Source organism: Trachurus japonicus, chromosome 6 (genome assembly GCF_045865225.1).
Source record: "Trachurus japonicus isolate A0001 chromosome 6, Traja_1.0".
NCBI lineage: Eukaryota > Metazoa > Chordata > Actinopteri > Carangiformes > Carangidae > Trachurus > Trachurus japonicus.
This window is the reverse complement of record NC_140912.1, coordinates 24,544,027-24,562,322: the sequence shown is the minus strand read 5'-3', so window position 1 is coordinate 24,562,322 and position 18,296 is coordinate 24,544,027. Positions and strand designations below refer to the sequence as shown.

The 18,296-nt window shown below is 39.5% G+C and overlaps 1 protein-coding gene across 1 annotated transcript in view; it reads right to left on the bottom strand.

Moving 5' to 3' along the window:
- The window catches only part of cdh13 (cadherin 13, H-cadherin (heart)), a 295,317-nt gene that overhangs the window by 132,601 nt on the left and 144,420 nt on the right, over window positions 1-18,296 (bottom strand). The window contains exon 7 of the mRNA XM_085779939.1: window positions 12,440-12,584. Within this exon, the coding sequence (XP_085636065.1) occupies window positions 12,440-12,584 (145 nt within the window). The remainder of the gene's footprint in view (window positions 1-12,439; window positions 12,585-18,296) is intronic.

Sequence of the window (18,296 nt, the reverse complement as noted above, 5' to 3'; positions counted from 1 at the left end):
ACACTGTCTCCTCCAATCATATTATCATTTGAATGGCGTACACAGACCTGTGTCTTAATGAAAGAACTACTCAGAAGACGGATGAGCTTTGTGAGGATGTTTGTGAGTCAACATCTACTCTAGTTCAAACATGACAATATCGTTCTTGGCCCTTTCAGTAAGCCTGGGTGATGGTAACCATGAGCTTAATGAGAATCCTTTGACATTTCTACATTCATTAGAGAGAGAAAAAAAATCTTGAAGTCCTTGTTTCTTTATCCTTTGAGATGTCCTATGTAAACAAGCTATAAATACACCGTTCCTTAACTTTCCATCTGCTTGTAGGTATCACGTTAAATAAAAAACAGCTGAAATTGAAAGGCAAGAAAGAAGGGGATATCATATGTGGATATGTGCTCATGATAAGGGAGTGAGACTGCATCTATATCACCTAATATATCTGGATATTATATTAGACAGTCTGTTTGGAGCTTTTACCTGGGATCAGTTTCAGTTTTGTGGTCATGTAAATTATGGAGAAAATCTCAGCTGACTGACATCTGCTCTGTAAGGGGTTGATAACAAAACAACTGGTTATATCTAAGAACAGTGATGCTATAGGCTACATATCTAGATCATACTGACCTTGGCTGTTGTAAAGTCAGGGATGGTAAGAAATATGTTTTCATTAGTAAACTTTATTCTCTGAGGTGAAATAACTCTGCAGCCATATCCAAGCTAAATGCACAACATAAAATAATAACCTTGCTGCATGTCCTGGGGTAAGTTAAAAAGTCTGGCAAAGAATGGTGATCCCCAAGTCAAGCTCCATCCTCTGGGTGTAATGAATATGAGCATCAAATTGCATGTCAATCTATCTGATAGATCTCAGTGTGGCTCATAGTGATGGAGAAAAGACACAAGGCGGCAGTTCTGTACAAAACATCTGTGTGCCACTTCATATTTCTGACAAACATGTCGTTCTATCCTTCATTGACACATCATAAAGTGGTACAGAGTAACTACTGCAACATAACCAGCAACCTGTACATGTTTTATGCTCAGACGTTTTCTCTTTGGAAACATTTTTCTGTAAAAAAAAAAAGCTTTAAAAAGTGCTGACGTCTAAGGAGCTGGTTTCCAGGCTACGATGGCTGGGATCATTCGTGTGAAACAAAGAGGGGAGATAATCTAAATTGGAGAACCTGGAGTGCAATGGAGGTTTTCAAAAGGGGCAACTGCTGTCTTTTCTTGTCAGGGAGGGGAAGCAAAAATGGGGCGATGGGGAGAGATTGGTTTGTCTGGTTGGACTCTGAGGGTTTTCAGAATGTGTGTGAGTGAGAGGAGTAGGTCCCTGCCGAACCGGAGGGAGGGCTAGATAATCAAGCCAGAGCTGATGTGGGACTTTGTGTCAGGAACAAAAGAGAAGAGAAATTCTTGAACAGATTAGCCACACTCAAGTACTGGAACAGCCACCAGAGAAGCAAAGAGTTGAGCCATTGTCTCACCTTGAATTCCCAATCCTCACACCATCATACAGTACAGTACACGATTTTACAACTATAGTTTTGCTCAAGTCTCTCTCTGAAATTAGGAATAAATTCTCATCTACACAACACTCGTGCATGAAAAAGAGAGGTGAGAGAGAGGGAGGGGAAGGAGGGGGGGGGAGTGACAGAGGGCTGTGAGAGCGAGAGATGGATGTTGATGCCATTTAGCTTTGGAATGACGCACTGAACCACATAAAGCCCATAAGGGAGCAAAATAATTTACTCCAAACCACAGAAATGTATTCAAATAAAATCCCATTCACATATATTCAGATCAAATCACTATTGAAAATAAAGCCTATTTAGAATGCACTTTTTTCCTCTCAGTGGTGTAATGCATATTGCTCCCTATGGTAATTCAAAAGAAGATAGCTCAGTTAAGGAGGCTAAGGAAAATCAATGATGCCTTACTGGTGAAAAGAGAACAGATGCATATAAATGAGTGAATACCCTAAGACGTTCTCACTGGATTGCAGCTAGCATTTCTATCCACTGACCACAGGGACTAACATCGTGCTGCACTGATGTGTTTCGAATGCAGATGTGACTCTTTCAATCACTCGCCATACAGCATAAAATCTTTAATTTGAAAATGTCACTGGCATACCATCTAATCATTTTCAGTTTAGACACTGGAACTCGCCGAGACTAAACATGAGTCCCCAAGTAATTAGAGGAAAATAAAAGTTGACCAGGTGGACTTATTACTTCACTGAACCAAATGGCAACATGTACAGGGGGGGAAAAACTCATTTATCCTAACACAACAATGCCCCCAAGTTAATTGGGCAGCAGCCTCAGTAGATACCTTGGGCATTAATTTGCCAGGCTTTCTCAGCCTGACAAGCTGATAATGAGGCATTGTGGGACAGCGGGTCACCAGGTAGGGTGCTGGACAGACTGTTCTCCAGTTAACAAAGGGAAAAGGGAAAGAGAGCAAGAGAGAGAGAGAGAGAAGGAGAGAGAGACAAAGACCATAATGCACTATCATGCTACAAATTACCTGCCGGTTTTCATGTATTCTCTCAGCTGAATCATTATCTATTTCCTGAATGAATGTCTTGGTTGGTCACCTCACCGGCCCTTTACCTTAAATTCTTCCACTAGCCTTCTACAAACTTAGCAAAGGTGCCAGTCCTATAGCTACTAGATAAGCATTTTGTTTCAGCTTCGATTCTGCTGAGTGTTATGCTCCTGCATGCTGGCAGGACGAGGGTCCAGTCTGGACCACAGCGGGGGAGCCGGCGTCAACAACAGAACGCCGCCACAGGACAGCGACCGTATTAATGACTGCAGTTTAGACAATGCTGCAGCCGTATGCAGGGTCCAGGTGCAGACAAGTGACAAATGGTTTCAGGCAAGTGGTCAGCATAAAGCAAGTCTGGCCACCATGTGCTCTGCTCCCCGGGTCCAATTTTCATATTTTTTTCTGAATGTGGCCGTGCTGTTGTGGAGGAAGTATTTGTACTACACTGTGTGTCAGCAGCAATCTACTCCACTTTTTATGTCAGTCTTTTTTTTTCTTTTTTTTGCCTCTGGCTTTTTCACCCACACAGACCAAAATATACCACTTTTACTAATCCCTTGCCAGTTTCACTTCACTATCCATCTTTCAGCAAATAGCTGCATGCACAACAAACCATTGATGATTAATAAACAGTAAAGCTAGCAATTTGACTGATGTGTATCAAGTGAGCACATGTTAAGGGTCTAATGGGATTTTTTGTCGGTTTGCATAAACAATATTTGCTTGTGAAGTGTCAGGCAGAATTTTCTTCGAAAAGCAGTCAGTCAAAACAGTCATGGGTTTTGCACTTTTATCCTGTAATATTAGACAAAATCAAAATCAAATTATAATCGCCAAAATGCTACAATAAATCAATTAGTTTGCTTTGATTTGAAATATCCCTCCGCTACTCTGCACCATCATGAGCGATCCAGAGACTCAAACAAAAGCATCACTGAATTTTATTTTAGCCACAGTAACGATGAGGCTCTAGGGTGACAAGATCAATAATTAGGACAACCACTTTGGTCCAGACTAAAATGTATCAACAACTGTTGGATGGATTTCCTTTAACTTTCTCACAGGAATTTACATTCCCATCACGATGAACTGTACTGTATTAACCCTGGGTCTTTTGAGTACCTGCAAAATGATCGACTCATTCCAATCAGCCTTAGCCATATAAATCTTACAGTAGCATGTTAAACTAAGGGGGATAAAATTGTTAACGTTATTTCTGCCAAATGTAATGTCACGATATTATTGTCATTTGTGAGCATGTTGACTGTAACATTTTCCTCAGTGTAACCTTAAATCAAAGAGCAGCCTTACAGAGATGCTTCAGCTGTACTTGCAAAAGAAGAAGGGACTATGACCATGATGATCATGTTATATAGCAGAACTCTGGATGTAAATCATTTTTGTTTTGGCAGAGCTAGGACACCTTGTACAGTTTCCACTTCTGCTCCTCGTTATTCCGGAGAGGATATCAGTTTTCTCTCTAGGGAGCAGCTGGTCCATCTCTCTCTCCTCTCCCCCATGAAACCATTAGCTCACAGGTGCTGATTTTTATTGGTCGTGATTGATGTCAACGCCTCAAACACCCACTGACAATGTATTTCTCCTGACCCTGTTCCAGCAGTGCCAAGCTGACATGTATCTGCTGTAACCGTGAGAGCAAACAAACACAGTCACTGCACCGTATCCACCTCGACTGCTCGCGGCACCACGGGTTCATAAAAACAGGGCCCCATGGGTGAACTGGGTAAGCAGCTATGGAGAATGGCGATGTGGTGAGGAGAGGAATAGCACACACACACACACACACACACACACACACACACACACACACACACACTCTGAAATGTGTGTGTTTTATATAATCGTGTCTACCTTGGGAGAATGACAGTGGGAACTTACCATGATTTTTTTCTGTTATTTACCTGTGTAAAAAAAGATCTTAAATCTTATATTATCTAATTCATCTAGTTTAGCAGAAGACCTCATAGTGCATGGGCTGGAGGCCAAAATTTCACAATTCGGTATCACTCAAAGGGACGGAGGCTCACTATATTTTTTGGAAAGATACTCATATATGTCTGTAGATAATTTTTTTGTATGATAGCCTTTCCAGGTGAGTAGCTAAATTTTGGTTATCAGCTCATGAAGTTATCAACCCCCTAAGGAAAATTGCAAGTTAGACGCAGGTGCAGAGCCTGGTTTACCCTCATAGTTAGGACTTTTCTCAATGTTCAATAATGTTGTGTTTGGTATCATTTTAAAGGGGACCTTCTAAGCTTTCATTTAAACCCAATTGTGAGGTCACTGCAGCTCCTCCAGCACAACAGCAGGGAAAGCACATGTGTGATACTTTAACAATAGTGATTATTCCATTTTATTTACATACTGTATCCCAGTGAGCAGTAACGGTGACACAGCATGCACAATCCAGGACCTTTCTGCAAGAACACCTAAACTGAACACAGCCACCATTTAAGTGACAATGTCTATAAAACAGGTTTATTATATTGCATTTCATTTACCATATGTTAATATAAAATGACACATGACTTGGGTTTTTTTTTTTTCATGTTTTGTCCACCCCCCAAGCTGTAAATACGCAGCCGGGTGTGTTTGTGTGAGAGAGCAGGGAGCGGAGCACAACGGCAAACCAGATCCATCCCTCTCCCACATCACAGCAGGAGCTCAGGCCTTAATTACTTCTGATATAAACACAAATTAGTCTGGAACAGAAACAGAGACTCGGCTATGAGTAATATCTTAATTTATACCACATCATGTCCAATTACACAAGATATATCACCTAGATGCTAGATTTAACTTGTCTGCTTGCTGTTGGCACAGGAAAGATAAACACAAATTACCACAAAACATGACAGTCGTACACCAGCTATTTTCTAGCGCCACTCCATTCCTCCCCTAAAATTTAGATCAAATGTTTTTGGTCTGTAAATCCATTCCTACGATGGATGGCTTTCAGTGATGTTACTGTTTTGTTGATGTTGCACAATGACTCCAAAAAGAAATGGGGAGACATCTTGCTCTCTGAGAAATTAGACAGTATTCAGACAGCATCACCTAAAAACTCATGTATGCATGTTTTAGTCTATTTACTACAAATCATGGAAACATTCACTGCAAAATTGATTCTCGTTTCAGTTGCTTACATTTTGTCAACATGTAGTGACCAAAACACAGTACAGACTTTTTTTTTCTTTCTTTTTTTTTTTTTTTTTACATAAATCTAAACCTAAACTGTTTTGTTGTAATAGAAATATTGAATATGCAGTCTATTATAATGTGGAAAAAATGTAAATGTAGTGTTGGTGTTATCCCACCCCAATATCCCACTGCAGTAGGTAACATGTTTCTTTGTTGTGGTTTACAGAGGTATAAAAGTTTATTTCATATTGGTAACTAAGACATCCTATTACTGTAATACTCACTAGATATGTGTTTATCTGATACTGAACATGACCAATCATCTGCATGCTACTGCTGTGTGGGTTATATCTGATAAAATGAACAGTGAAAACTTACTGAGCCTTTTTTATTTTGAGAAAATTAAGCTCATCTTTGGTTTTTGGTCTTTTTATTGCATTTGTTGACGATAAGAAAAAAAACTGAACAACTGCTCCTTCAATGGAAAACAGAAATGGAAATGGAAAACAAAATAACAAACAAAAAATGCCCGTTGACAGTTTTTTTCTTACAGTCTGGATAAGTAAATAAAAAAATTAAAAAAACTGTCGGCAAAATACTGAACACCGTTGTTAGTCACCAGTAGGCTACTTCAGAAAGTAATGATCCTGTCAAAGCAAAATCAGAAAACCGCCAGTGGAGCGCAGCAAAAGTAAGTACGCCAATATCTGTAGTTCTAAAAAGTTGGGAAACAGGGCAATGATGGAGAAAGCAGTGAAAAAGCAAATATGTCCAAGTTGTGAGAAAATGTAGGGTGATGTGTACACAAACCCCTGGGGAAGGCAGGGCATGGAGGCAAAAGAGAATGTGAGAGATAAAGAGGGGAAAAAAATAAGTGGAGGAGTAAACAGACAGGAAGAAGAGGGCTTGCTAGGAGTCTCAGGCTTTGGCTGCTTTTGTTATCAGTTTGCACAGAAATGTCAGAGCACTGTGACATTCTCCCCTACAGCTTCCCCTGCTGCCCAGCCACTATTGTGTAACCACAAGCCATGCTGCTACAGATCACACACCACCCACACACACACACACACACATAGTGGAAGTACACATGCAAGCATATTTACTTGCAAAAAGCGTATGGCCATAATGCACAAAACATGTGTCTCTCACTATAGTATAACTTTATGCACGTGAAGGTTTTACATTATAGTGTATAGCACTGGTGCCATGAAAGAGCACACAAATGTATAAAACATGAGGGAATATTGCAGCATATGAACTTTTAGTCTATAATTTAACTGGAAAAGCAGAAAATTTGAAAGTGAAAAAAGATAACATGTTGGTGAGCTCAATTTGTCAGTAAAAGCTCAAGTCAAGAACAAGAGTTCAGCCACATTCACACAGGAATAAAAGTGTTCTATGATAAATTATTTCCCGTAAAAGCAAGTCAAAAACGTTGAAAAGGATGAATTCAACTTGGTGACCTCATCTAGGCATTTGTGGGGAAAAATGGATGTCAACTGACTACAGAAGTCGGTTGTAGGAAGGAAGATATTTTTTTTCCCCACACACATATTTATAAGAAAGGATTTTTCATTTTGCTTCTTCCTTCCTGCTTGTTTGTCCCTTGGGAGTAACCCTCCCAGGTGGTATGCCTCCTTTGGGTTACGCTCACATGACTCACCTTGAAGGGATTTATCATTATGCCCTGAAATCCTTGTGTGGTTTGAAACAAGGCCAAGTTAAGAAATGTGCCTGTATTTTTAAAACAATGCTTACAGAAGAAATTCTCCATGTTGCACAAGATGCACAACAAGGTCACAACCATCTAGTACATCTTTACTGGTAGCTTCAAGAGCCACCACAATGTGAAAAAAACAAAACAAAAAACGATTATTTCTTTTGTGTCAACAACTGGATGACATGACTGTGAGTTCAACTGCTTTACAGTGTCTTTCAGCTCATTATTTTGTTTTTCCTGAATTTAGTGTTTTGGTTGACTCACTGCTCTGCCAGTGTCGTTTTGGACTGCAGCAGACAACCGTGTTCAGCAGTGCTAAAGCCAGACAAAGTGACTAGAACAAAGAGGAGCATTTATTTCCCTCAGGGGCTGGTAGAGATCAAAAACGGGGCTAAGAGTAGAGTCAATATTGGGCTTACATTCACCTGATGGCTAGAAAGATGACTCCAAAAGAACGACCGTGTGCTCTGTATCTGTTAGATGTGTAAACAGGAAATCTGTTCGCCATATTAACTTAAAAGATGATGGCGTCTCTGCTCCCGTGTGGCTGAAAAATCAGTTACTGCAGATTTGTAATATTTTCCGCTGAGTGAAGTTGCAGCTTGCTATGAAGCAGCAGGCAGCACTTCTTCTATTTAAGAGACATATTGGCATCCCTGTCACTTCATTACTTGTCCTTCAAATCTGATGGACTGCATCTCTGTTAACGTGGCCCTGCTAACCGACAACAACTATTGTGAATATTGTTAATAACAATAAAAGATGTACAATGTCTGACCATCTATTTATCTGAGATTTTTTGAGTGACACACTCACATGAAGTCTATAGAGACCTGAGAGGTTGTTACATTTATTTTAAATGATTGATTCGTTGCTAGACAGATAACTGGGGCTGAACTGACATGCTGGCTAAGTAGAATATTTAGTACACAGATTCGCAGACATATGCAAAAACCAGTCTTCAGAGCTGCAGCCTTCATCTTATCACTGAGCTCAATTAGATCTGGCATCCGTGGCAACTAAAGTACCAAGGAGCTGTCAGACCGCAACATAGTGAAAATAAAATAAACTTCAGTTCATTTTGTTTTGCTCACTCTGGTTTATTCAACAAGGCTTTAATCCACTCAGGAAATAGCTCTATACGGAGAACTCGGGGTTATAAAAACCTTTACTGGGTGTCTTTGAGATATATAGCATATCACAAAATACAGTATAATATAATTGCATTTAATATCAAATTAAATTCTATCAGCCCAAGTTGCAAGAAGGTCCCTCGTGGATGATATCAGATCAAGCACAGTAATGTAAAATTAGTTTTTTAAAAATGTAGTGGTGCTGAGCCAGCAGAAGTCTGAGTTAACTTGTCTACTAAACAGAGTCAGGGCTAAAACTACTACAGAGAGTGATGATTCAGGTGTTTTTGGAGGTCTGGTCCTCAGTGGGGCCAAGCCAATAAGAGATTCTCCTGCTGGGGATTTGTCATATTTCTGATTCGCTCCCAGTGGGCTCATTTCCTCATTGGTACCCGACTACAAAAATGCACACAGATGCACACATGGACTTGTAAACCTCACATGCAGACACTTTGTGAGGTTGCATGTATGATTGGGAATGTGCAGATAGGCCAAAATTACACCAATGCATTCAGGAATCCACATTTCCATGCAAGGATGGAATGAAAGAGGCTATCACTTGGTATTTTTATTTGCATCGCTGCTATACAGTGAAATTTCCGACTATGTGATTCCCTCATTTCAGCCCTGTTATTGCACTGTCAAAACATCAATATACACTCTTTGTTTGACTGCATTATTCAAACAACATTCAACTGTGCACGTTTGTCAGCCTATTATCTCACTCTCTATAGCCTGTAATGACATGCTGGTGCTTACCAAATATATACCATTGCATAAGCAATAAATGTATTAGCAATTCATGATACAAGTTCAGCATAACGTTGACAACCACTCAAAATGTCTCCAAGGAAAGCTCTGCATGTGTGAGTGTGTGTGTGTGTGTGTGCGCACGCGCATGTGCGTGTTCTAACTCTGCCTGTGTGTTGACTGATCCCTCTTATCTGTGAAGCTCTGTTGGTGATTAAGGTTTGTGTCTGTTGGCTTTCTGAGTTAATGATGTGAGAACAAACATAGTGAGAGGCTTTACAGGTTTTTTGTCTTACAGCTTTCCATTTTACTTTCTGTCCTTTCTACTTTTAACCTGATGGCTCTGAACTACATCCACTAACTGTATTTCAACAACAAATCCCTACACTTAGAACATGCTCCTTTTTGGCCATCTTATGCCTTTATTTCATCAACAATATAGGAAATTCCAGCAGTGTACGGTATTCATGTCCATGTGGCACACACTCTTACCAATCAGCCATCAGGTTGCCTCATGAACAACTGAGTTTTGCTCATTAAATTACGCTGTAACTATTGTATGTATGAATAGAAAATACCCTTAAGGAGGTGTATTACTGTAAGAACTGGTTAAAAAAAAACAACTATTCTTTCTAAGAGCAGAAGAATACAGAATAGGTCAACCATAAAGCGCCATCATCAAAGAAAATATTGTGCAACAATGTTGCAGGTCCAGAAAATAAATCAACAACAGCAAGGAAAGCATTCACCAATGACAGTAAAATACAACCTGGCAGTTAAGAGCAGCAGACAGGCTCTCCAGGATGTGGACGCCTCCTCAATTCTCACCCAAGCAGCAAGTCATATATAACCATCGTATGGTGGATGACAGTCATTCACACCACAGCTGTACGTTGGCAGAATAAAAAAATATTTTTGACTCTGATTTACTCTGCTTAAAAAGACACGGCCCACACACCGATGGGCATATAAGGTTACACCAAAGTTACGTGAGGATAGCAAAGTAGCTTTCCTGAAATAAATTATTAGTATCTAATCTAATCCCAATAAGGATGCAAATCTCACCTTAACAAAAACAACAGTGATAACACTCGGAGAAGCAAAAAGGAGAAATGACTGTTGCCAGTGACAAAGGCATATGAGAGAAAATGATTTACAGAAGAAAAAAAAACAGAGGTGAAGAATCTTGTCAGCGGGTCAGCCAAGCCACGCCTCAAAATGATTTATCTTATAACAGTGGACCATGAGATGTTAACACTGAGGTACGATTTGAAAGGATGACAGAGCAGCTCCTCTACCTCAGATAAGCTGAAAGTTGTCAAAAAAGAACACTGATAATTTATGACTCAGCTGTCAGTTTAGTCAGCACACTCACTGCACAACTAAAATTAATGCAGCTTAGCATGCAACCCTCCTTCATACTGTTTATAATGTTCTCTTTTTCTGCTTTAGAGAGGTGTTGATTCAACTTTATGGTCATTTTGGAGGATAAGGACAATTTGCAGTGCAGTTGGACTGTTTTTGTTTTGTTATTTAGCCAACCATGATCATATCACTATAAAAGAGGAGGATAAAACCCAGCTTGTCAACCTGTTCACATTAGCTGTTAAGTTACAAGCAAAACTTCAGCTGAAGATACCAAAATAGAAATGTCCACTTTTTGATATCTTCTTGTTACATGACAAACTGTCTGTTCCCCCTGTGATCAGTGTCATTCAGTTCAGCTGTTGTCTCACCAGAGACGACAAGACTAAGGACAGGGTGTGATAAGTGTTTTACAAGGGTTCCTACAACTATTGTGAGTATAGTCGATATTTTGCTGTCATAAGATTTTGTGTGCAGGAAAATCTGTGTAAAATTATGAATGCCCTGCATTTTTATAGAGTCTTTCTACCGTAACTGACGATGCACTTTAAAATCTTACCTCATCCATTCATCATTTAACAACAGACCTCACATCTTTGTGAGTAACTTGGAGGTCTGTGTCTTGTCTGAGGACAATTGAAAATGAGGATTCACAAACCCTGCTATTGTTTGTTGATCTGCTGCATATCCTGAGCTACAGCCATCCAGACATAGACTTTTGCAATCACTTTATTTATCTATTATTTACCTTTGTTTTACTTATTTTATCAATTTGTGTTTATTTTGTTGAATTTTGTAATACATTTACTGTGCAGGTTGTAGATACCTTATAGGTTTAGATTGCTATCCATCATTCAGTACCATCTGGGACACATCCCAAATTCATTCTGTAGCATGACAGTGACCTCAAACATAGAGCCAGAATTGAAAACAAGGAGGCGTGAAACACAGGCCTGATCTGAATATCACAGTCAGTCTGGGAAAACACGAAGAGTCAAAGGACACAGGCAGCGTAAATTTAAAGAAGGACTGTGGCAAGAAGCTTGGAACAAGTTTTCTGAAAAAAATATGTGAAGTGAGAATCTGTGCTGGTTCAAAGTGAATGTGGATTTTCTTACCAATGTTCACTTGTGAATAAAAAGGCATTATTAAAGTATTATTACTTGAATTTTGTACTTGTCCTTTGCAGGTCACTGTATTTCTCAAGAAGTGCTGTTATCACATTCAACTGTGATGCAGTGTTTGATAAATAAAGCATTATAGTTCACTTAAATATGAATTAAATGTAATATTCATTATGTTCAGCCTTACAAGATGCGGGTCCTCAAGGTGAATGTGTTTGCCAGGCTAACATTGTCATTAAAAGTTAGTCACCAATGAGAGTGTTGTTAAAAATACACAAAGATCTCATTGTAGGCCATGACATCTGCTGAAATACCTCTGCAAGACAATGTGAATGGTAAAACTGCATCCACACGTTTAGTGCTTTTATTAAACACGTTGGTGTATGGTGTTTAAGTAAACTTATTGCTTTAATGATGTGAAATGTGACTCTGAATGCAACATCTCAACTGAACATAAAAAAAATCCCACCTGATTCAGCCAGTGTAAATGTCATCAACACAACCTCACTACACCCAGGATCAAAAGATATCTCGAGTGTAGCAATCATAGTGTGTGATCCTGCTGTCCACCTAAATCCAATAATAGCCCTGTTCTCTTCAGAGTGCTTCAATATAACAGTGTCACTAACCTGTAGGGGATCCTTCGAGCACCTCTCCTGCATAACGTGTCTCTTTGAAGATAGGCCGGTTGTCATTCTGGTCGATGACAGTGATCACTAGCGAAGTAGGTCCATCCAGGATGTTTCCAGCAAAGTCTGTGGTTGACACTTCCAGCTGTGTGGATGAAAAGATAAGGGAGTTTATTTTCAAATATGAAGCTGGTGTTCAGATCTCTGATCTCATTTTTGGTCACCTAAAAGTGTGGTTCAAATTCTGTGCTGTTGCACACCCTGAAATGGATGTAAAGTGCCTTTCTTGTCATTATCTGTTTTACTTTGGCCTTGGTGTCTCTCACTCTCCATCTGTCACAGATTTCTCAGACTAGAGCTCCATCCGTCTGCACCAAACACCGCCTGCATCAACCCCCCTTCCTCTGCTCCTAAACCAGCCTGCCCTCCCTGCTTATGGACCAGCCTGCCCAGAAGCCGCCTTCATCAGCTCTTCCTTGACTGAATAATCCCCATTTATTCCATATTTTATATTGTAAACAGTTTTCTTGTCTGTTCACAACATCTATTGCACGTCTGCCGTCCTGGGTGAGAAATTCCTTCTCTGTTGCTCACCCTGAGGTTTTTTCCCTGTTAAGGTTTTTCTTGGGCGTTTTTCCTCAGTTGATGTGAAGGTCTAAGGGCAGATGATGATGTTATGATGCTATGTAAATCCCTTGAGACAAACTGTTTGTAAAAGAAAATTGGTTATAAAAATAAACTTGTCATGCCTTGTCTGAGAGCTTAGTATACATTGTGATGCTTTAACATTTATTGTTTAAGATGAGACTTGTTATTGCCAAGTAGTACTATAAGAACAATAAGGAGGTTAACAGCTCATTAGAGTAAAGGAAAAGCAGACACAGAAATAGAAGCAAAACAAGAGTTAACATTGGTGTTGGTTTCCATCAATGGTGACAGCTCTTGGGAAGAAGTGTGATCCTGAGCTCACAAAGTTTCTTTTAGACTAGTAAGTAAACAGATGTTTAAGCTAAAGTTGCCATTAAGTGTTTGCATAAACATTTGTTAAACTCGCAACTTACAGCACCTTTAAACTTGGCAGGTCTCTGAATATCTATATGTCTCCTGGTTCCATAAAGCCTGTTTATATTAATCATCCACCTCCTCCTCCTCCATCTCATCTGCTCCACTACACAGTGATTCTAAATGTGTGGCCAATGCCACATATTTATGCATTATTCTTCTTTATACTCTGCAGCATTGCTACTCATCCTCCCTGATTCACCTAAGGGACCAAGCCAGTTTATACAACATCCATTCATTAAACAAGCAGCTATTAATCCTGGGTCAGTCCTGTACAGTTTAGCCAAACTCTTGCTCTGCTTGAATAGTTTTTCTTTTGTTTGTTTTACACCCAGCAACACTTTATGATAATAAGGTGGGAGATAATAATTATTCATTAAAATAATAGTTAATAAGTTAAAAAAAAAAAAAAAATACATACAGTAGGACATTCTTTTGTGTGCCAGACAGCAAATAAGTAAAGGTGCAACACTTGTTTCTCTAGCACAGTTTGAGTGTACTCCTCTGCAGTGACAGCTTCCAGCTGCCTTGATTTCAGGGTGATAAAGATGAATGTCATTTTGGCAGAAGTGATGAACTGATTCACTCTTCTTTAATTTTAAAGGGCAGTGGTGTTTAAGGGATGTTTTCAGAGACTGACAGCTTTTTGTGGTTAAAATTAATTGCTGATGTATTTAAATGATGTGATGTTTATGCACCTAATGGTTTGAGAATTGTTGGTGCTATATACTGTAAAACATGCTGAAGCTTAAGTCATGTTAAATGCTCTTTGAGACTGTATTTGAGCTAAATGTACAGTAATGTACTACACTAACACACTCCCGATGAGATGCCAACACACAGACAGATATGTCTTCCTGGAAATGCCAGTAAGCACTATGTTGGTGAAGTATATGTAAAGATGGATGTTCTCTATATGAACTGTCTCGCAGCTGCATCATTCATCTAGTGTTATGAACAGGCTAATAATAGTAGCTCTAACAGGCAAATAGATAAAAAAGAAACTGTTTTGAGTTTAACACAACTTCTCTCTTACAGTGTAAAAAACACACCTCTTCTGCACTCGTTTTTGACAAGCACCATTTATCAGCAGAGAGTAGGTGATCAGATGTTAAAACTCACTTTTCAAACTGCAAAAGAGTATGAGTATTCACATTTTCTAACCGTATTCATAAATAGCAGTATCATGTTGGCCATTTTATGACTTTATTACATCAAAAATATAGGAAATTCAGGCAGTGTACGGTATTCATGTCCACGTGGCACACACTCTTACCAATCAGCCATCAGGTTGCCTCATAACCTCATTAAATTACGCTGTAACTATGGTATGTATGAATAGGAAATACCCTTTAGGAGGTGTATTAAGAACTGGTAAATATATATATATATATATATATATATATATATATATATATATATATATATATATATACAGTGTGCGAAATACCCATCAATATTCGGGGGGGTCCCTAACTCGCGATTGTTGCGCAATACCGTTATTTTTTTTTCTTTTTATAAAGTAGGACTATAACATTACAATAAGCCAAGAAAATTAGCCTATAGCCTAAAAAGGAGAGGCAAAGTTGTGCATTACAATGCAGAAAGTAATTGACGATAAATAGACGATAATTCAAATAAATAAAAGACAATAATTGGCACCACACTGGCGCACTTGAACAATGAATAAATGCCAGGTATAGGAGACTGGCGCGCGATCAGGGCAATGCAGAAACGAATAGACAATAAATAAAATACAACAATTAAAATGAATGAAAGACACCAAACTCGTGCACTCGAATAACAACCAACTGTATAAATCTGGAGATCGGAGACTGACGTGCAATTATGTGCACGACGAGATCCTCAGCCTGCAACTATCACCGATCATGTAGCCTTATCTAACCACCCATCTAGCAAATACGTTTAAACACAGCATTGAACAAATCCACAAATCACATTCGTATAACGGGCCATCATAAAAATTGAAAAAGCACAGACAAATAGCTCACAACAGGCGCCTGGCCAAACAACACCACTGGGGGTTCAGGCCATAGTATGCTGAAGCAGGCTAGCCTCTAACCTCAAGTTATTTTCCTGCCTTAATGTCAAGCCAAGGGTTGCGGTATTTCCATTACATTACCCCACCTGCTTAGGTGTAAAAAATAAAAATAAAAATAAAAAAAAGAAAGAAAAAGAAAAGCGGCCAATCACCAGTGCTAGCAGCAGGGGCTGCGGCTACGTCTTCATAGCACTCGGCCTCAACTTCACTTTCTTCGGCAGAGGGTGGGAGAGGAACGGGATCCTCTGTTCTGATAGCGAGTGGGCTCGACTCCTGCGCTGGGCTGGCGCACATGGCTAATTTGCATAATGCGCAGGTGACATGGTTCAGCTTAATGTTAAACGAATAAATGTTTTGAATTATGAATAGCCTACTGGACATGGTGATCTTAAACACATTTAATTGACCACAATAAAATTATTGTATTATATTATTTATTTATTTTTTTTGACAAGATTGAGACCCCCCTCAGATTTTGCTTTTGAGTCTTTCAGGGGGTCTCAAGGGGTTAATCGGGGGGGTCCGACCCCCCCAAACCCCCCGTATTTCGCACTATGTATATATATATATATATATATATATATATATATATATATACATAGTGCGAAATATATATATATATAATATATATATATATATACATAGTGCGAAATACGGGGGGGTTTGGGGGGGTCGGACCCCAATATATATATATATATATTGGATTATCACAAAAAATAAAGCCTTAGTTGAGAAAAGAAGTTGCTTTTAGTATGTTTATTAGAAAAGGTTTCTTAGCAGTGGTTTAATCGGATGATACAATGACATCTTGGAAAGAATGAGATCATGGTTTTTATGAAACACAATTGGGTATAATTGATTAACAAAGGTCACAGACTTGGAAACTTAACACACCAAAAGTAAGGGCTGGTGCAAGCGCCTGGACAAAGAGATTGTCACAGATTTAGGATAGGTTCGATATGATCTCAACTTGTCTGCTACTTGAAATCCCATCTACAGAAGGGACTGTACCATATGAAGTCAGTGATCTGTATCCTATAAAGATACCATATGTAATGACATTACCTCCATTTCAATCTAATCTAAAAATTTGTGGCTAAAGACATCACTTCACTTCCTTTATTAGCGCTGGAGCAGGGCCGTGAGATTCATCAGAGAGAGAGGGAGAGAACGAAAGAAAGAGAGAGCAAGAGAGGTTCCTCCTTTATCTGTACGATCACATTACCAGCCTTTCCTCTTCCTATCAGTAATGCATGACATCACATAACCTCTCTATCACATGGGTCATCCCACTCCTCTCCCTCTATCTCACTCCTCTGTCTTCCTCCTCCTTTGTCCTCCTATCTCTCCATCACCATGTAGCCGGGAGCGTCGTGTAATGGCAGTAATGGCACAGATGCAGCTGAAGTATTTAGGTGTTAGGCACCTAATGGTTTCATATATCATATCATCCTCCTTCTCCCTCTTTCTCTCTGCCTTGAAAATATACCATGAGAAGCTTTTCCTGACAGGGACCATACACCCCTCTGTCTCCGTCCCACAGAACTGCTGACTCTAATGTAATGATGCTCTCAACCCAACATGTATTTCCATCCTATCCACCGAACAGCTCACACACACTAAGAGGCATACAGTAGAATATGGCTGAAACAAGCAGACAGGGATCTGCATGGAAAAAGCCGGCAAGCAAATGTACGCATGACTTCACTCACACACACATTAATGCATGCACACAGTCTAGCTTTCTCTTCTCAGCATGTCTGAGCAGTAATGAGAACATTAGCAGTGAGGTGCCGAGCATCACATTATTTGAATGGAAGATCACCCCCAACAACACAGCGATAACCTGTTTGGCAGTCAGAGGGAATACATAATCAAACAAGCATCAGCTCATATCAAAGAAAAATGATGTGATGTTTCAAATGCAGCCTTGAACCGCTTTGACTTGCTTGACTTTCTCTGAGCCATGTAGCTACGTGTAACATGTAAACGTCTTAGCCATGCTCCATTACCATACCACATACATTACATGTTAAACTAGGTGCTGAGTAGTTGGTGTATTCATACTTGTCTATTCATCATCAGTTTTACCAGTGTTAAAAAAAAAAAGTATCCTGACTCCACTTACAGAAACATAGAGTACCAAAACTGAAATTGTGCCTCTGAGTACTACAACTTTACGCCAGTGGTGATAAATGACCATCACAGATTCTTTTATACCTCGTCTCAAAACCATAATCGCTGACCAAGAGCAGTTTTTGTACCCTACAGGCCTTATGTGAAATACGAAGTCTCTGCAACAGTAGGAATATTTATCAAAAAGAATTTGGTAAAAGCAGCATAACCTCTTTCAGTCTGCGCTCCTCTTGCCACAGCTCCTACTCTAGGTGCTACAGTAGTTTTTTCCTCTGACGGCTCATTTTGTATTTGTAGATAAAAAAAAATCCTCACTGGTCCCCAGTGGTTGGACACTTTGCTAGAATCCTCACCTATGTGCCCTCCCCTCTACAGTTAAAAGATACTTTGCATAATGAAAGATACGGAATAGGAATTTGTCTTCACATGGCAGTCAGAAAAATGGTGAAAGGAAGTGTTTGGTTTTCAGTTCATATTTTCACTATCAGGGCACCATCTATTAGTATGTTGGAGCATCAGAAGTAAGGTCTTCTGAGACCCAATCAGCCTCCAGCATATACTGTAGTGCCATGTATAAGTTATACAGCACATAGAGCG